Source organism: Saimiri boliviensis, chromosome 9 (assembly GCF_048565385.1).
Source record: "Saimiri boliviensis isolate mSaiBol1 chromosome 9, mSaiBol1.pri, whole genome shotgun sequence".
NCBI classification, from domain to species: domain Eukaryota; kingdom Metazoa; phylum Chordata; class Mammalia; order Primates; family Cebidae; genus Saimiri; species Saimiri boliviensis.
The window spans coordinates 95,180,917-95,201,407 of record NC_133457.1 but is presented as its reverse complement, the minus strand read 5'-3'; the positions used below and the strand labels follow the sequence as shown (position 1 = coordinate 95,201,407).

General features: G+C 51.3%; 1 protein-coding gene across 1 annotated transcript; it reads right to left on the bottom strand.

Annotated features, from left to right (window-relative positions):
• Positions 1-1,123: 1,123 nt before the first annotated feature.
• Positions 1,124-9,421, bottom strand: TCF15 (transcription factor 15). The gene is made up of 2 exons (XM_010351831.3): positions 8,831-9,421; positions 1,124-3,458 (listed from the first exon to the last, which is right to left on the bottom strand). The coding sequence occupies exons 1-2, from the start codon at positions 9,347-9,349 to the stop codon at positions 3,384-3,386; spliced, it is 594 nt and encodes a 197-aa protein (XP_010350133.2). The 5' UTR covers positions 9,350-9,421; the 3' UTR covers positions 1,124-3,383.
• Between the last annotated feature and the right edge of the window lie 11,070 nt (positions 9,422-20,491).

The following is a 20,491-nucleotide window of genomic DNA, read 5'->3' as shown; positions in this document are numbered from 1 at the left end:
TGAATGTGTCTTATACTTCCATAAGAAGTGTAAACTTGGCTGGGTGCAGTAACTCATGTCTGTAATCCCAGCACTTTGGGAGGCTGAGGCAGGTGGATCACCTGAGGTCAGGAGTTTGAGACCAACCTGGCCAACATGGTGAAACCCCATCTTTACTAAAAATACAAAAATTAGCCAGGTGTGGTGGTGCATGTCTATACTCCCCGTTACTCAGGAGGTCAAGACAAGAGAATCACTTGAATCAGGGAGGTGGAGGTTGCAGTGAGCCAAGATCACACCACTGCACTCCAGCCTGAGTGACAGTGAGATCCGTCTCAAAAAAAAAAAAAAAAAAAGCGTAAACTTAGCATGGTTTAAATGATTGTGTTAAGTGTATGTGTGCAAGTTTAATGAAAACACTGCAGAGCTGGGTACAGGGGCTCACGCCTATAATCCCAGCACTTTGAGAGGCTGAGGTGGATTGCCTGAGCCCATGAGCTGGAGACCAACCTGGACAACACATCAAGACCCTGTCTCTACAAAATAAATAAATAAATAAAATTAGCCAGACCCTATTTCCAGCTACTCCACAGGCGGAGGTGGGAGGATCACTTGAGGACAGGAGGTCAAGCCACAGCAAGCTATGATCGTGCCACTGCACTCCAGCCTGGGCGACAGAGTGAGACCCTGTCTCAGAGAAACCTATAAATACTTTTTCAGAAACAGTCGTCAGTATACAGCCTTTCTGGAAGGACATGCAGGAAGCTGCCTTTGGGGAGGGGCCTGAGGGAGGTCTGTACTTTCCCCTGCATACTGTTAGATACAACTTGGATTACTTATCAATACACACAGGGTCTATTAAAAACCATCTAACAAAGCAAAACAAATACTTATCTTTCTGTTGCAGCTGCTCTTGCTAGAGATTGAGCCAGAGAGGCCCAGAGGGGTCAAGCAACATTTCTGGGGTCACCCAGCAAATCTGGTGGCGGAGTGGGCCTCCAGCCAGAGCACCCAAGTGTCTGCTCTGCCCCCACTCCCAGGTTTCCTGCCATTGACAAGGCCACAGTCCTTTTCCTGTGGCTTTGCCAGAGGCTGCCTGTACCTGGCCGGGGTAGGCGCAGGGGGAGCAATGTGCTTTCCTAATCAGCTCCTGAAGGGGGAAGCGCAGCCTCGCTGGGACACAGGATAGGCACAAGCAGTGTCCCTGGAACAGCGGGGAAGTGAGGTAGAAGGTGCTGGGAAAGCTCCCAGGTGGGGGACCCTGGCCCCTTGGGGCCCTCCTTCCTCTATTTCTTATGCCAAAGGGGTTAAGCATGGTGGTTTCATGGGCTGCTCCAGCCTAGGGACTGGCAATTCCACAACTCCCTTGTTCTCCCTGGGCCTGGGTTTTCATGTGCGAGGAAGGTTAGGTCAGCGGGGCTCATTCCCATGGCGTCTGGCATAGTGCCTGGCACACAGAGGATACTGGCAATCTGTCAATCTGCAAAATGGGCAGCCACAATTCAGGCTCAGAGAGGCAAATGCAGGGGAGTGGGGTAGAGGCAGAACAGAGGGAATAGGAACATGGACTCGGGCCAGACTTGTCAGTAAACATAAAATGGATCATTCGAGCTCAGGAGTTAGAGACCAGCCTGGACAACATAGTGAGACCTTGTCTCTAGAAAAATAAACTAAAAATAAAAAAGTATTTGTTAAATAAATAAACTGTTGAAATAGGCACATGAATGCACCTTGCCGAGGAGAGGGTGGCTGCCTGGCTATCCTGGCCTTACTCTGGCTCTCCTGAGCTGCTCTGATCCTGACGTCACAGGGACACAACCAGCCTGAGAAAGCCAAGAACTCCTAGCTGCACTGATCAGCTGCCCCATCCCTGTCTCAGCCGAGTCTGCAATGGGGGAGACACCAGCCCCCACCTCCTAGGGGTCCTGGGAGTGTAGTCGGGGTAACAAGTGCCGGCTTTCCACCTAGGGCATCTTCAGGGCAGGGAAGGAGCTGCTCTGGCTTCAAAGGCAGACAGACCTTGGGGTGTCACCCTGCCACGTGCCTCTGGGTGTCGTCGGTCTTCCAAATCATTTCAGTGAACACAGGGGTAAGAATATTCCCGTTTAGCATGGACTCATTGGCACTTGTGGAAAACCACATGCCTTGTTGGTGATGGCATCAAAGAACGGTGGGTTAAGGGGTGATATGCTCACAAAATGGAACAGGCAGCTCAGGAAGAAATGACATACTCTTGACGTACCAACTTGGGATGATAACAAGCTCGATTAAGGAAAAAAAGGAAGGAGCCGAAAGTGTGCATCATGTGCTGTCATTTGTGTATTTGCCTGATCACTCACAGGGAATAGGACATCACAAGCAACTGGGGCCCCAGGCTGCTTGCAGAGAAGACAGCTGGGCAGGACGGGGCGGGCTGGGGGCAGGAAGACTTTACCACATATCCTCTGCTACCTTCTGAGTTTTGAACCGTATGAATGAAATAAACACAGTCCTTATTAAAAAATAAATAAAATTAAGATTTCTTTACCAACCATACCAGACACCTAACAGTTGTTAAGAACATCTCATAGGCTGGGTGCGGTGGCTCACGCCTGTAATTCCAGCACTTTGGGAGACCAAGGCGGGCAGATCATGAAGTCAGGAGTTCAAAATCAGCCTGGCCAATATGGTAAAACCCCGTCTCTACTAAAAGTACAAGAAAATTAGCTGGCTGTGGTGGTGTGCACCTGTAGCCCCCACTGCTCAGGAGGCTGAGGCAGGAGAATTGCTTGAACCCAGGAGGTGGAGGTTGCAGTGAGCCAAGCTTGTGCCACTGCACTCCAGCCTGGGTGACAGAGCGAGACTCCGCCTCAAAAAAAAAAAAAAAAAAAGAACATCTGATAAATAGCAGACTGAGAAAGTTTGGTTACGGCTCCCGGAGACGGGGCTCTGCCTGCCTTCCCCAGCCCCACCCTTCCAGGGCTCAGGGCAGCCCCTGGAACATCTGTGCCTCTCTCTAGGTCCAGGGGAAGGCCCGCCTCTGATGTCCAATGTCCATGGGCCCCTCCTCAGCTCAGAATGACATCTTTTATTTAAAAATACCTTTTATTTTAACCTCATCAATTCTCTCTCATATACACATTCACACTCATGCATGGACACGCACACACCGTCTGTCACCAATAGTCTTTGCCTTTCCCAAAGTTCTGCCTTGTCTCTGACCAGCCAGAGCTGGGCAGGCTGAATGGATGCTCACGGCTCTCCAGGATTGGGTGGAGATGTCCCGAGGGCCCTGCCCAGAGTGTCCTGGACCCAGGCCACAGTCCCCTGGTTCTCACACAAAGAAGGGGTGGGCTTGGCTCCTGGGGTCTTCTTCCTTGTCCAGCCAGTGGCTGGCTCCTGGCCTCCTTCTCCAGGGTCCAGGCTCATCTCCGTGGCCCTCGAAGGGGGGCCACTCCCCTCACCTTCAAGCAGCTGCTCCCCAGGTCACGACGGCCACCCTGTAGAGGGGGAGAAGGAGGCATAAGGAGGTGTGATTAGGCCAATGTGAACACTGGAACTAACCTCTGTACCCACCGACAGGGATCTTGATAAATAAATCACAGTTTAGCCACACGATCAAGTTCTCTGCAGCAGAAAGCAGAAGAAACCCGTTCTCTGATATCATTCTGATATGGACCGATATGGATGGCTGCCAAATGACATTGTTTAAGGACAAAAGCAAGGGGCAGACTGAGTGAATGCGCCTGTGTGCTGGAAAGAAGTGCACATGGGAAATTGCGAGTGGGTTTCTTCAGAGAGGAATTTGATGATGGAGAGAGGATGGGAGGAAGGCTTTCTCACGCTATGCTTTTTTTTTTTTTTTAGACCGAGTCTCACTCTGTTGCCAGGCTGGAGTTCAGTGGTGTGATCTCCGCTCACTGCAACCTCTGCCTCCTAGGTTTTAGTGATTCTCTGCCTCAGCCTCCTGAGCAGTTGGGACTACGGTCCCCTGCCACGACGCCCTGCTAATTTTTGTATTCACGTTATACTTTTTTACCTTTTCCATTTCTTTCCCATGTGATCTGTTGCTTTAAAAAAAAAAAATCCAATACATTTTAAAGCATATTTTACAAGGGCAAAACCAGCACACTCCACAGCAGTCCTTTCCCTGCCTGACTGCCTGCCTAGTGGCTCACTCAGTCACCTTCAAAAGGGGACTGATTTTCTGGCCTCCTTGACATCCCTCAGGGTGTCCCCTTTGCCAGGATCGTGCTATCAGGTCTTGTCTCCCTGGAAAGGTTTCTCTATTCCTAGCACTTCCTGCCCTTTCTGGGGCATTCCATGGTGATGAGTCTCAGGACAAGGCAGGGTCTCTCCTTTGTCCCCCCGCCAACCCATCTGGACTGAGATCTCAGGGAGTTGTAAGGAAAAGGAGTTCTTCACTCTGTGGCCCCATTTCCAGCCTGGGCTCTCTTGGTCCAGGACCTGGCTTGGAGCGGGCACCAATCAATGCGGCCTGAATTCAGTGGCAGCCATTGCAAGATGGACTAATGGTGGCAATCTCTGAAGCCATGAATCCCTACAGGGGCCGTCTCTACCAGCTCTTCTCATTGGTATTTTCAGACTGGACACATGGGTTTCATCCTCACCGTAAGCCAGAGAGGTCACAGATGTTAGAGCACCCCCTCTTTGGAGGCCTCCAGCCACTGAGTGACTGGCCCAGAGGCACCCAGCCAGTTGTAAAAGAGCTGGGCTTGAAATCTACGTTGTCCAACAATCTGTCCTGTTTCCAGGATACGCCAGTATCTGAAATCCCACTGTAAATGCTCATTGCCCCGAGCCTGGCTAGATGATGATGGAACAGGCAGCTTTCTCAGCCCATTTAGAGAAACAGCTGACCATCTGGGAGCTCTGCCCCCTGCCCCCTCCACCCACAGGCCCAGGTTGGGGCAGATCCATCCAGATGCAGCCCAGCCTCCCTGGAGGCTCTTGCAGCCCAGGGACAGCATGTTCACTCACAGGCAGGGCTATTTTGAGGGCTGAGGCCACAGTCCCAGCAGAGCCTGGGGCTTGGGCTTCTCAGACAAACTCTGGCAGGAGTGGCTGAGAAGGGTGGATGGGGAGGGGTGCAATATTAAGGTTGAATTAGAAAACTGGCCTTCCCCTCTTTTACTCTTTAAGTCCTTGGGGATAGGGAGAGCCACCCCCTCCTATCCCAAGTCTGGAGGTCATCTGAAGACCTGGGTCCCAGGAGAATGCTGGGACTGTTCATCTCCCTGAACCTCAGTTTCTTTATCTGTGAAATGGGGACAAAACGATTTTACTTGCCATCTCAAGGTGCAGTCGAATGTGAATACAGCTGTCTAAGCTGCTAAGTGTGCTTAAAAGAGGTCCTGATGGTTGGGCATGGTGGCTCACGCCTATAGTCTCAGCACATTGGGAGGCCGAGGTGGGCAGATCACCTGACATTAGCAGTTCAAAACCAGCCTGGCCAACACGGCAAAACCTGTCTCTACTAAAATTACAAAAAATTAGTCAGGCATGGTGGCGGATGCCTATAATCCCAGCTACTTGGGAGGCTGAGGTGGGAGAACTGCTTGAACCTGGGAGGTGGAGGCTGCAGTGAGCCGAGATCACGCCGTTGTACTCCAGCCTGGGGAACAAATTGAGAATCCATTTCAAAAAAAAGAAGAGATCCTGACAAGACCCCAGTTTGTTTGTCCCTTAGGAACTTAGCACCAAGGGTCTTCGGGAAGCACCGTGGTTAGGAGTTAGGCCCACGTGAGACAGACCTAGGCTTCAATCCCTACTTTGCCAAGGGCAACCTACTGGATCTCAGGGAAGTGATTTCATCTCATTGAGCTTCAGTTTCCTTCCCCGTAAAGGGGAGTTACCTTACAAGATCACACAAGCTAACAAGGGATTACACAGGCTAACCTAGGCAAAACCTTGGCACAGTGTTGGGAATATAGTTAAGTGTTCAATAAATGTTCACAAGTATTATTATCAGCATCATCATAGTGCCTCCTGGCCCCAGCTACCCTCTGGGTATACCAACAGGGGAGAGCCTTACATGATGATCCTGTCCAAACCTCACCACCCCCAGGTGACAAAGGGAAAACAGGGCAGAGACAAGAACTCTGTTTCTACCTCCCACTTGCTGATTCTACCACAGAGGGCCATACCTAACTCATCAGTCAACAGAAAGATGCTACAGGAACTGTCTCCATGAGGATCCCAATTCCAGACTGGCCAGGATGGGAGGGAGGAGGTAGCTCAAGATGAAGGAATGGGGTCTTGAGTCTTACAGTTCTCTGGCCCCCAAAGCTCACATGGGAGCAAGAGCTTCCCAAGACGGTCAGTTTTCTTTCAGCGGAGTCTTTGAGGGGCCATAGCTGGCCAGGATCGGCCCTCTTGCCTATTCCCAGAGGAGCCCGTGGGGTCGACAGCATGGTTTCTACAGCCAAATTTGGCTGGGTTCTTGGTCCCATAGACAGATCTCAGGGAAGCAACCAGGCCCAGGGGACGTCCCCGTGAGCTGTGGCACAGGCCTGAGACCTGCAGAGAAGTCCCCCAGCCTGTCTGCTGTGGGGGTGGACACATGACAGTTACAGGGACTTCCCCCTGTAACTTATCCCACGTCCCAATCAGGCAGGCCTGAGTTTGAACCCTGGTTCCATCACCAGCTGTGTGTCTCTGCACCACTGGTAGCATCTCGAAGCAAGTGGGGATAACCAGAGCGCCTTGTTCCTGGCTGTTGCAGGCTTCTAATAACTCATGAAGAGCTCTCAGCACAGATCGGTGCTCATGAAGACCGCTGTCACTGCTACTGTTGGCCAGTGTGCTCCTGCTCTGCATTCCCGCCAATTTTTATTTTTATTTTTATTATTTTTTTTTTTGAGATGAAGTCTCTCTCTGTTGCCAGGCTGGAGTGCAGTGGTGCGATCTCGGCTCACTGCAACCTCCGACTCCTTGGTTCAAGCGATTCTCCTGCCTCAGCCTCCTGAGTAGCTGGGATTACAGGCACGCGCCATCATACCCAGCTAATTTTTAGTAGAGACAAGGTTTCACCATGTTGGCCAGGATGGTCTCAATCTCCTGACCTCGTGATCCACCTGCCTTGGCCAGGATTACAGGCGTGAGCCACAGTGCCCCGCCATTCTCGCCACTTTTAACCTCTTCTCTCTTCCTTCTCCAGGCCTCAGCTCTTGCCATGTGCCCCAATCCTAGAATACCCTTTCCTACCCCTTCATAGGCCTGCCCCGTTCTAAAGCATCCTTCAGAAATGCGGCACGGAAAGCCTGTCAGCACTCACTCTGGTCTGAGGGCTTCCTCTGGGCTATGACAATGCCTTTGTCGTAACCCTCCTCCACCATCAGACCACAGCATCCTCATCTTCATCTCCCTGCCCTGACCCTGGGGCTGCACTGTGAGGTCCTGACTGGTGGGTGGGTGGGGACCTACAACGTGCTTCTCTGGGGTCCTCAGAACCAAAAGAAGGCAGCTAAGGGTTGCTGACCAGAATGAATGGGTGAAAGACAGTCAGGGAGTATCCTCAAGGGCCCCCTTAGCCCTTCCCATCCCAGGCTGGAAGCCTTAAAGGCCCACTCCTGGCTTCTCTGCCCAGACTAGGAAACTGGCAGGGCCCACGGCTGGGAACAGTGGGGACCCTGGAGCAGGTGCAAGCCTGAGGCTAAGAAGACCGATTCAGGGCAATGGAGGCAGCCAAGTGTTGAGAAACCAGGCTGGATGTCTCATGAGCCAGACTGAGGGTGGTCTCAGGCTAGGACGCAGAGGTCTCCCCAGAACAGGGTGGAGCAAGGGACCTACGGCAGCTGTGAGAACCAAAGAGCGCGAAGCCCGGGGCCTAACTCCAATTCCCTATGCCCTTCCACTTGGCCACCAAAAGCCAGTACGCTCTCAGCCTCAGTTTCCCCAGATGTAAATGGTAGCTGCTGGAATACAAGTTGTTAGACAGGCTTCTTTACTGTAGGAAAAACTCAGGCCAGAAAGGCACAGGGTCTGGGGATGAAGCAGGTTCCCTGGAGCCTGGGCAAGGTTTCAGCCAAGAGGCAACCTCTGCTGCCACACAGCCCCGCCCACTCCTACCAGCCTGGTCCACTTCCTTACCCAGCGTACACCGCAGGGGCTGCACGCCAGCTCCCTCAGCTGACCCAAGAGTGCCCTCTCCCAAAGCCATGTCCTTTTGGGGGCTGGGGGCTCTTAGGGGGCCCCTTCTTCACTCCCACTGCTCATCAGCTGGGTACCTCAGGCTCTCCGTTGGGGGTATGTGTCCTCCTTTCTTCTCAGTCTCCTGCTCGTGGCTCAGATCTTAGGACCGGGGACAATTATTTCAAGGTGGGGGAAACACACACCGGGCAAACCCAGGGCCGGCACTCTGGCTTCCCAGCTGAGTAAATGCGGGCAGGTGATTCCATCTCGGATGCTCAGATCCTCATCAAGGTAAAACGGGCAGAAAAACTACCTGCCTGAAGGGATTCTTGTGAAGACAAAAAAGTGGATGCAGAGCGCATCAGCACAGAGGAAGACTCAATAAAAGATGGTCTTTGTTACTCCCTCCTCAAGCCGTCTTCCCAGCAGGAAGGAAGTACCAGCACACCTTTCCTTGGAGGGGATATCCCACACCGAGCAAGTTAAATCAGACCAAGCTCTGGGTTTTCCTGCATCCTTTCGGTTTGGGGGACAGGACATTAAGTCAGCGGTTTTGTTCCACACCAGACCCTGGGCTTGGGGCACCGCACCCAGCACGAATTCCACGTCGCCTCCCCCTTGCGTCGTTGGGGTCCCTGCACCTCTCCAGTTCCCCAAGAAGCCCCGTCCCCCGCCGACCCCGACCCGGCGGCCGCAGACAGGGAGGAAGCACACTCACCCCCTTGCGCTGGTTGCTGAGGCAGAAGGTGCAGATGGAGCGGGGCTGGCGGCCGCCGTCGGCGGCGGCGGGGACGGCGCTCTTGGCACCGCCCGCAGCGCGGAAGCACGGCTGCCCGTCGTCGGCCGCGTCGCCCAGCAGCAGCACGTTGGCCAGGTGCGCGATGTAGCTGGACGCCAGGCGCAGCGTCTCGATCTTGGACAGCTTGCGGTCCACCGGCTCGGTGGGGATGAGCGTGCGCAGCGCCGTGAAGGCCGTGTTCACGCTCTGCGTGCGGTCCCGCTCCCGCGCGTTGGCCGCCTGCCGCTGTCTCACCACCACCACGGGGCCCGCGCCGCCGACTGCCCGCCGCCCGCCCCCGGGACCCGGGCCGCGCCGCGCCGCCTCCAGGCCCTCGCAGCAGCCGAACGACTGGTCCGACGCGTCGCTCTCGCTGCGGTTCTCCTCGTCCTCGCTCAGCAGCCGCACGTCCGGGTACAGCACGTGCGCGCCGACGGGCCGCAGCAGCGCGAACGCCATGGGCGCCGGCCGCGTCCCTCCGTGCGCCGCGTCCCAGCGTTGGCCGCGCCCCGCCGTGCGCTCCCGCGCGCTCCCACGGCCCAGCCGGCCGCCGCCTTATAGGCGAGGGAGGGGCCAATGGCAAGGCCGCCCCGGCCGGGGGCGGAGGGCTCCGCCCGGCCAATGGGGAGGCGCTCGCCGCGCCCGGGCCAATGGCGACGCGCCCACCGCCCCCGATCCCCAGGTTGAAAGCGGCCCGGGAGCTGGTGGCCCACCCCGAAGGCTCCGATTCCCGTCTGGCGAACCCGGCAGATGTTGGAGGTCTGGGCGAGTTGGCCGGGGTGGGACCAGATCCGAACTTCTTGTCCCCAGCCTAGACCACCTGGGTGACGCGAGCAGGTCCCTTTCTCCTCTCTTGGCCTCGGTGTCCTCGTTCGGAACGTTCAGATTCCAGAGAAACAGCTAGTGTCTTCCTGCCCTCAAATTCGAATCCTGTAGTTCTGCAACTTTCATGTGCATAAAAATTGGGGAAGGGGCTTTTGCCATTACAGAGTCCCAGGTCGCTCCCAGTCTGATTGAGCAGTTCTGGAACGGGCCCAGGAACCTGCTTTTTGTAACAAAGCCATTGGTGATAGTGGTGGTGTCCGTGGAGAACACTTTAAAAGCTATAATCTTTCTAAATGCGGATTCGACAGTGTCTTGTTCCTGAAGACAAAGTTAAAAAAAAAAAAAAAAAAGCAAAACAAAACTACAATACACATACACCAGTAGTTCTTTCATTCATTCAACAAATATTTGTTGGGTCCCTACTATCTGTTAGGCATGGTTTTAAGTCTGAGGATACAGCCACGAACAAAACAAATTCTTCACCCTCACGGGACTGACATTTTAGTTGAGGAGCTACTGTGTGCCAGACTCGGTGCTGTCTACTCGATTGCGCCAGCTGAGGCTGTAGGATGGCAGCCCTGAATTACAGATAAGAGCGCTCTGGCCTTCAGCCATGCAGGTGGGAGTGGGGGTGCTAGCCCCAGCCTGTCCGGTTTCACTACCTCTTGGAGTCCCACCACACCATCCCATCACATACACATGGGCTATCTTTCCTCAGTGCCTGCCTTCTTTGCAGAAACCTTAGATTGTTCAGCCTGATGTGTCCCGCCTCAGAGTACTGCTGAGCCAACAGTGGTTGTTGAGGTCTCCATCTCACTGCTGCTCAGGCCTCTCCAGGCACTAGCTAAACCAGCATCCACTTGGTCTTAAAAATACACGCGGATGGCAGCCGATGTAGCAGAGAGCAGGGAGAGGAGTTGAAAGGCTCTTAAGAGCATTTTGGCTCCTCTGGGCATCTGTTTTCCTGACGATGCCTGCACCTCTGCCATGCTATGTTTTCCTGGCTTCCCTGATCCAGGTCAGAATTGGGGGATGAAGAGGGAGCAGGGGTTTCCCATGGCTGCCGGCGGAGGAGCCCCTTAGGACCCAGGGTCTGCGGGAGAGTCTGTTCCCACACCTGGCTCCCCCAACCACCACCATTTGACCGTGACCCCAGCCAGGCTGGGCTTTGAGGAGGAGGAAAGCAGCCGGCCTGGGCCCCCTCCCCGCAGGGCTGGTCCCACACGCAGCCCCCGGCCAGGCCGCTGCTTCCTGAGCTGATGAATTATTACCGGGAGATTTCCTTCCCTGTCTGCGCCTCCTCACAGGGGCTCCCAGCTCCCTTCACTTTCGCTTTCTCCCCCTTCTCCCCCTCCTCTCTGCTTCTGACCCTCAGGCATCTTGAAATTCCTCTGTCCAGCCCCCTCCCAATTCCAGCTCCAACTGGAGATGGCAAACAGGGCGTGAACTGGGCCCCGAAGACCAAGAGGGGCTTGCCTTGCAGGCTCATTCATTTATTTGCTCTTTAGGCAGATTTTGACACATGGGACCCTGGGAGTAAAAGAAAACCATGAATGAGACCGAGACAGGCCTTCTGCAGCTGAGAGGGGAAGGTGAGCTGTAAACAAAGAATTTCAAGACAATGTGGTAGGAGCAAGCCAGGGTCTAGTATCAGAGAGACCCAGTTCCGGATCCAAGGTTAGCTGCCTCCCAGAGTCTCAGTTTCCTGCTCTGAAAATGAGGTAATAATAGTACCCATTCCCAGGGCTGGTGATGGTTCCATGAGTTTGTGCCAATAGGACTGGGACCTGGCACACAGGAGAGCTCAATACCTGAGAGGAGTTTCAGCTACTGTTTTTAGGGGCTGGCCCCAGCCAACTGCGTGGGAAAGGGCTGAGCAGCACTGACTCTTCTAGGTCTCGTCCCTGGGAGTGGGGAGGGCACTCGTGCCACATTCTCAGCTCCCCTGCACGGCGGGCCTCAGCTCCTCCTGTTCTCTGTCCCTGACTCTGTTCCAGCCACACCAGCCTCCCAGCTAAACCTGGAGCCCACTTCTTCCTGCCTGCCCTGGCCCCTGATAGTTTCTTCCCTCATTTCCTTCAAATCTTCACTCAAGTCTTATCTCAGGGAGACCCTCCCTGACCACCAGAACTAACAGTGATGGCTCCTCCCCACATGCCAGCATCCCCAGCTCTCCCTTTCCCCTTATCCTGCTTTATTTCTTTTTATAGCATTTACCACCAACTTTCATTCATTCACTTATTCATTCTACAAATATTAACTGAGCACCTGCTATGTGCTAGGCACAGTCTGGGTACTGGGATGCAGCGGCAGACATGTTGCATGTTTATTTGTCTACCAACTATTTCCCTCCACTAGGGTAAAAGCTCCACAGGGCAGGGACTTTGTGTATTTTGCTCATCTCACTTCCTCCCCAACACAACTTCTGAGGTAGGTGTTGTCATTATTCCCATTTTACAGATGAAGAAACGGAGGTTCAGAGAGGGGAAAGTGACTTGCCTGAGGTCACACGGTGAGCCAACATGGGAGAGCTCAGGTTAGTCTGACTCCAAAGCCGTTGCTCCTTCTCCAACTGCATGGCCTCTGGAGCAGCCTAGAGGCCTGTGAGGGCTGAGTAGGAGTCTGCCAGGTAAGAGGAGACAGGTGTTACAGGCTGAGAGGGCAGAGGCTGGCCCCTACCTCCCTGACCATGGGCACCCTTCACTCCCACAAAAGTATTTGTTTCTCAGAGGCTCCAGCTGTCCTTCCTGCCTGGAATGCTGTCCCTTTGGGTCTGACCAGATATCCCCAGCCCTCTGCAGGTGTTCTGAGTAGCAGATGGTGAAGGCCTCTTTGCCACTCCTTCCTAACTATGCTGCAAAGTCTTGTCATGTTCATTACTCCATATTTTGACTGTTCTCCCTTCATCCCTGATTCTTACTTCCATTTCCCTCCCAGCACAGGGCACCCACTCTAATATCTTTGATGCCTGTCTTCAGATGTGTATGTGTCTTTATAAAATGTGCATGGTGCTGATTTGTAGTATGGGTTGTTAATTACATAAACATTGGTTTCAATCCATCTGTACCATAGGCTATTTTGTTTCTTTGACACTGCTCTGTGTGCTGACTAAAGCTCAAGTTCCTTGCTCTCATTGTTGCTTAGCATGCGTGCGTCACCATGCCTCCTTTTCCCCTTTAGTGATGGACGCTGGCTACTTCCAGTTCCTACCTCTCCAAGCAAAGCTGCAGCGGACTTGCAGTGTGTGACTCTCATGGACTCCTGTGTGTACTTCTCTGGGGTGTACATTCGGGGGCATGATTCCTGGGGTGGAGAGAATGCACGCAGTTTCTGCACTCTATGATGGCTACATGCCCAGCAGCAGGGCGTGAGGGACCACTTTCCCCACATGGACCCTGGCACTTGGAATTATCTGACTTCCCAATGATGGAGAAATGGGTTGTTTTCCATCTTGTTGTGCTTGTCTCCCTCATGGTGTGGGCAATAATGAATACTTGTTGCACTTTGAGAGGCCAAGGAGGGTGGATTACCTGAGGTCAGGAGTTCGAGATCAGCCTGGCCAACATGGGGAGACCGTATCTCTAGTGAAAATACAAACCGTAGCTGGGCATGGTGGCACGCGCCTGTAGTCTCAGCTACACGGGAGGCTGAGTCAGGAGAATCACTTGAACCCGGGAGGTGGAAGTTGCAGTGAGCTGAGAATGTGCCACTGCACTCCAGCCTGGGCAACAAAGCAAGACTCCATCTCAACATCAACAACAGCAACAATGAAATATATATATACAATACTTGTTGAATGAATGAATGAAAAGGCTAATACACAGCCCCCCACACCTACCTTGTACCCTCAGTCTAGAAGGTGGCAGTATATGTGTGTATGTTTGTGTGTAGACAGGGGAACATAAGAAATTCCTATGCCTCAACCTGCGTAGAGAAAAAGACTAATGAGAGTTGGCATTTATTGAAGGCTTACTTTGTGTCAAGAATTCATAGGTGTATATTCACAACCTTAACTTCACTTAACCAAGGTAAAATGTATTTCTCTCTCACATTCAAGGCCTTTAGAGGTGGGGCTGCTCTGGCATTCCGTGGTGTGGCTGCCAGCTTCCAAGACTGACAACAATGACCCTTGCCTCCTGGTATTCATCTGCGTGTGACCCCTCTCCCATGGATTCAGATTTGACTCGTGTGACCAAAAGAATATGGCAGAAGTGACAGTACATGACGTCTGAATCTAGCTCATAAAGGCATTGAGCTCCTGCCTTGTTCTCTTGAGTCATTGACTCTGGGGACAGCAGCCACCATGCCATGAGGACACTCAAGCTGTCCTGTGGAGAGGAACTGAGGTCCCTAGCCTACAGCCATCACCAGTTTGCCAGCCAAGTCAGTGAGCCTCCTTGGATGTGGATCCTGAATTCCTGACCTGTAGGACCTATGAAAAATAAGAAAGATGCCCAGCACAGTGGCTCAAGCCTGTAATCCCAGCACTTTGGGAGGCCGAGGCGGGTGGATCACGAGGTCAAGAGATTGAGACCATCCTGGTCAACATGGTGAAACCCCGTCTCTACTAAAAATACAAAAAATTAGCTGGGCATGGTTGTGGCTGCCTGTAATCCCAGCCACTCAGGAGGCTGAGGCAGGAGAATTGCCTGAACCCAGGAGGTGGAGGTTGCGGTGAGCTGAGATCGCACCATTGCACTCCAGCCTGGGTAACAAGAGCGAAACTCTGTCAAAAAATGAAGAAAGATAATACAGAAAGACAAGAAAAAAGATAATAAACGATTATTTTGGCTGGGCACAGTGGCTTACACCGGTAATCCCAGCACTTTGAGAGGCTGAGGTCAGAGGATCCTTTGAGGCCAGGAATATGAGACTAGCCTGGGCAATATAGTGAGACCCTGTCTCTAAAAGAAAAAAAAAAAGAAAAGAAATTTTCTGGGTTCTGTGGTGCACGCCTGTGGTCCCAGCTACTCAGGAGGCTGAGGCAGGAGGGTCGCTTGAGCCCAGGAGTTTGAGGCTGCAGTGAGCCATGATCATACCACTGCACTCCAGCCCAGGTGACAGAACAAGACCTTGTCTCTAAAAACAAAAAAGTTATCAATCTTGTAAACCCCTAAGTTTAGGGTGTTTTGTTATGCAATGTTAGATAACTAAAACAGATGGTGCCAGGGACCCAGGCTCTGTCTATCTTTTTACTGCACCATACATGGCTTCCACTTCCTAGTTCTCTTATGGACCCAAATGGCCACGGGAGCCATTCTGTCTGCATTCCAACACTAAAAAGGAGAAAGAGGCAGAAGAAAGGGCACGCTAAAGGTTAAAACCCGTGAGAACACCAACTTCACTTCTGTTCACATCCCATTGGCCAGATCTTGTCATTTGATCATACCTAACAGAAAAGAAGGCTGAGAATATCGTCTTTTGCAGGTGTCTGTGCATGCAGCTGAACAAGGGGTTCTGTTAGTGAGGACGAAGGGAAGAACTTCTGTTGGGAACAACTAACCATAGATGTTATGTGCCATAGGTGTTATCTCTGGAGATAATAATGTCATATGGTTAGGTTTGCAGATTTGGGAGCCTGACTATCTGGTTTCAGATCTCAGTTCTGCCGCTTACCAGGTGTGTGATGTTGGGAAATTTACCAAACTTTTCTGGGCCTCAGTTTCCTCATCTGTAAACAGGGCTCACCGTAAAGCCGGACTCATAGAGTTGTTATAAGGATTAGACGAGTCGATGTATGTAGCGTTTATAACAGTCCTGGCGCATGGTATGTGCTGTGTGTTAGCTGCTTTCATTACATAATCCTTACAAGGGTTTTTTTTGGTTGTTGTTTTTTTGAGTGAAGTTTCACTCTTGTTGCCCAGGCGGGAGTGCAATGGCACGATCTTAGGTCACTGCAACCTCCATCTCCCAATTCAAGTGATTCTCCTGCTGCTTCAGCTTCCTAAGTGGCTGGGATTACAGGCATGTGCCACCACACCTGACTGATTTTATATTTTCAGTAAAGACAGGGTTTCACCACTTTGGTCAGGCTGCTCTTGAACTTCTGACCTCAAGTGATCCACCCACCTCGGCCTTCCAAAGTTCTGGAGTTACTGGCATGAGCCACCGTGCCTAGCCACAAGGGGTTTTCTTAAGATCCCACAACCAGCAAGTGATGGAAGCAGAATTTGGCCCAAGAGCATTCTTTTTCACTTGCCTCATCCCATAGAAATTCGTAGAGTGCAAGACCAAGACCCAGATCAGTACACAGCACATAAGAAGCATCCAGAAATATCTGATGAATGAGGGTGTTAAATAAGTGTGTAAACTGTCCTTACATAGAGATGCTAGGTTTTGTTTGGTTTTGCTTTATGTTCAGTTAATGAGAACGCTCCATTAACCCCATCTGGCTCCTCTAGCATGGGGCTGATGCCCTTGATTCCATGCTAGAACTCAGTCTCTCCAGGGTCCTTCCAAGCCACTATTTTTAAGGGTGAATTCCTGGGAACACTTGTTCTTGCAGATGCTCAGGGTTCCATGATTAAAAAAAAAAAAAAGTCAGAAAAGCTGCATTTTATATCCCCCTTCTAGAGAGCGGCAACATATTAATAAGTTAAAGACTTTGAGAAATCCTGCAACAAATAAACTCGTTGGGCTTCATTTCAATCTGCATTTTCTTTTCTTTCTTTCTTTCTTTTTTTTTTTTTTTTTTTGAGACAAGATCTTACTCTGCTGCCCAGGCTGGAGTATAGGGATGCAATCATGGTTCACTGCAGCCTTGACCTCCAGGCTCAAGCAATCCTCCCACCTCAGCCTCCCAAGTAACTAGGACTACAGGCATGTGACACACCCAGTCAATTTGTAACTTTTTTTTGGGTAGAGATTTAATTTTTGTTTTTTGGAGGCAACTATGTTGCCTAAGCTGGTCTCTAACTCCTGGACTCAAGCAATTCTCCTGCCTTGGCCTCCCAAAGTGCTAAGATTACAGACATGAGCCACTGTGCCTGGCCTCACTGTGTGTTTTCTGAGCTTATTTTAGGCTTACTTAATCATAGACTCACTTCCTGTCCCCGACGCCAGACCCCTAATAGAGAATACAGTTGAGCAGACATTTCTCCAGGCTGTTCTCACTGATGTCCACCTTGGTGCGAATGGGTAGCCATTCTTTCTAGAGTGTGTTTGCTGAGAGTGAAGTGGAAGTGAGCAGGTGTTGGTTACCAGGCAGAGATAGGTTAAGAGGTGAAACATAGGGGCATGTGCCAGACCCCCGCTTTCTAAGGGACATAAAAGTATCATTGAAAACATAACAGGTGCAGAAAAATGTAATTTGTGGTAATTCTTTCAGAGAAAATGCAACATAAATGAAAATAATATTATCAAGGGGTAACAATATGCCAAGGCATTCTTCTAGGCACAAATTTAATCCTCACAGTAGACTCATGAGGTAAGAACTATTAATATTCCCATTCTACAGGTGAGTAGACTAAACAACAGAGAGGTTAAGTAATTTGCTTAAGGTCACATAGCTAGGGAATGGACAGGAATTCTTTGATAAGTTGCTTGTGGTGAGGATAACAAGGGAATACCCTCGCCCAGGGTATTAAGCTCAACTGCTCGCAAAACTGTGCTCCAGGGAGAGTGGGCCTACTTGGTAGCAGAGCACTGATTTTGTTGAGTAGAGGATGCAAGTTTGGGGCCAGAGTGGAATTGTTCAATAACAGAGAGGAGGCTGGTGCTGCCATGGGTGCCCTCCTTCAACTCCTTCCCTCTAAAGCAATGATGAGCTGATGTTTAACGACTATTAAGTTGAAGGAAGTGTTAGATAATTTAACCTGCTCAGGTAACCATCTGACTCAGGTTGATGCTGACAGTAGGGCCAGGTGTGACAGTTACCAAAATAGTGTAGAAAATCGAGATAATGCCAGATAAAACCACCATTTAAGTCTGCTTTGAAAACTCAAGGAGTTTGGAGCTCAGAGTTGGCAAGAACAAATTCGAATGACCTGAGGCCATGGGGAAGCCCAGGCCACATGGAGAGGCCGCGTGCTTTTCATTGGTTGTTCCAGTCTTTTAATCCTCCTAACTCCAGAAACAGATACATGAGTGAAGAGGCTTTCATACAATTCCAGCCCCAGTTACTGAGTTTTCAATGCTGACGCCTCAGACATCATGGGCAGTGACAAGTCTCCACTGCTCTGCCCATTCAGAATCCTGAACTGCAGAATCCATGAGCATAAGGAAATGCTTGTTTTAAGACACCGACTTGGGTGATTTGTCACACAGCAATGCTAATTGTAACTGTAGTTTACTAAAATGCCTCCCAAATATTATCTTCACAACTAAAAGCATCAAAAAACCTGAAAGTACAGTTGATTTTCATTATTTGCTGTAATTATATCTAGAAAGTCACTGCACACACTAAATTAACAAATACTGAGCCACTGCTCCTAGAAGAATTACAGGGTCAGGTTCCTGGGAACCATTCTGTTCTCAACATTCTCATCAGCTGCTCAATACACAAGCTTGTTTCATGCATGTTTCTGTTGAAAGGCACTCTGTTTAATAAATATTGTTGATTCACTCACATTGCACTCAAAGCCAATAGCACTGTAACTCATGCCTGAATGAAGCTTATCTAACTGACATGATCTTCTCTGGAAGGCACATCTAAGCCTTCTGGTGCTTAGGAACGTTAGACGGCACTTCAGCTCCACGCTCGGGGCCATTGTCAACAGTACAATCACCAGCAGAAGACACAAACATTTGTAAAGTGTGGCACTAAATAGATGGTGAAAAGGACACTTGTTTACAGGGTGAGAGCTGAAACAAGAAGGCGGTGTGTCACTTCGACCTCACCTGGAAACATGGGCATCAGGTGACTCAAATTGTTCATTGCTCCTCGCATATCCGTCAGTGACCATGAGAGCGCCAGCGAGTGTTGCTTTTCAGGTTACAAATTTAGTGAGTAGATGAATCCATGACTCCAGAATCAGTGAATAATAAGGATTGACTGCATTATTAATAAGTTCAGGGCTTGCAGTTGTGATTCGTAATTGGAGAAAGTGAGGCATGGGGCAAGTCAAGGGGTGTCCCAGGGCCTTGCTTTTCCCCTTTGTAAAATGTGGCCGATGAAGAACACCCCGTGGGGTTTGCAGAGAGAAGGGATCCTAACAACAACGGCATTGTATGGGGCTATCCGCTGTACACTTTACACACCTGATAATTTAATACTCACAGTGATCCTAGCAGATGGATCCTATTACCAAGCCCATGATACAGATGAAGAAGCTCAGACTCCGCAAGGTTAAGGGGCTGTGCTCAAGGTCTTACCACCTTGGACAGGCAGAGCTGGCTCTGAAGCCATTTCTGTCCTGTACTCTCCCACCGTGCTCTCCGGACTCACCCTGAGCCCATGTTGCTAAGGCTCGTGGCACGGTGCCTGGCACACAGTAGGCTCACAGTAGTGGCTGCTGGGATCTGGGGCCTTTGAGGTGATTCTACCAAGCAGGGCTGGGGGAAGCTGAGCCCCGGGGCAAAGTGGGGCCCAGCATAGAAGCTGCTGGGGAAGGAACTGAGCCTGTGTGGTGGGAAGATAGGGGATGGAGCAAAGAGGATCCTGAATCGGACCCGTGGTCCCCTCCCACAGAGGGTTAAAGCAGCCCAGCCCCTTCCGGCTGAGCGGAAATCAGATTTTGAGAGCTGAGCAGGGCTCTGGAGGGATGTTTTTCTTCTCCATTTGTCTGCTTGCGGCTGGCCCATAAAATCCACCGGAACTCCATGCTGGACTGAGGAATTCCTGCTGAACAGGGACATGGAGAACGTCGCAGGCTGGGAGGGGGCATAGTGTGGATCCTTATTGGAGCAGACACCGCCCCCATCTTTGGTGATCCCCTCTGGGGGCCTCACAGGATTCCTGGGTAAGGGGAGGGGCCAGGCGAGGCAGGGTGGGGTAATATCCAAGGAACAAGTGACACCCCCTTCCCCCTTTTCCAAAGTGAACTTGTGGGGTGAGGAATGAGAGGAGACAGGGAGGGTCAGGCTGTGGCAGGTCACACTGAAGTGTCATGCGGGTTCCACCTTCTATGCCGTGTGACTTTGGGCAAGTCTCTGCCCGTTTCCTCATCACTGCAACCAGGGGGCTGGGGCTGGGTGACCACCATGTGTACCTTCCTAAGCAGAGCTGACAGTCTGAGGCTCATTCTGTCCAGTTGGCACCTTGCAGGCATGTCCTCTCCCGAAGGCAGTGCAATTATTATAACCCCTATTTTAAAGGTAAATAAACCAAGGCTCAGAGAGGCAAGGTGGCCTGACCAATTTTGTCCTTGAAGGGCTGGGACAGGATTCCAACCTAGACGACTGTTGCCAGAATCCGCCTCTCAAGCATTCGCTCTCCTGTCTCCCAACACGCGTTTCTAATTTTCTTTGCCCTGGGATGACCTCTCCTTTGTCTCTTGGCTTGTTGACCTCATTTTTGAAGATTTGGCTCATGTCTCACCTCCCTCAGGAAGCCTGCCCTGACTAACTAAGCTGGGTTGGGGTTCCTCTCTGTCCGCTCATGCCTCTGGAAAGTAGCTGTCTGTTTCTGTCACTGGGCTGTGAGCCCTGAATGAGCAGAGTCAGTTCTGATTCCTCCATGTGCCTCCTGCATCAGCCAACATAAAAAACGTTCAATTTTCCTTGAAGATTCTAAGTGCTTCTGGTGGTTTTAGAATTTGGCTGCATTAAGAAGCGGGGTTGGCCAGCTGTGATGGCTCACGCCTATAATCCCAGCACTTTGGGAGACCAAGGCGGGAG

What these genes read in the sequence shown, in the direction of transcription:
- TCF15 (XM_010351831.3), bottom strand. Translation starts at nt 9,349, where the DNA reads ATGGCGTTCGCGCTGCTGCGGCCCGTCGGCGCGCACGTGCTGTACCCG. An exon ending in TCAGCAACCAGCGCAAGGGG is followed by an intron (nt 3,459 to 8,830) that starts GTGAGTGTGCTT and finishes CCCCCTCTACAG; the next exon opens with GGTGGCCGTCGTGACCTGGG.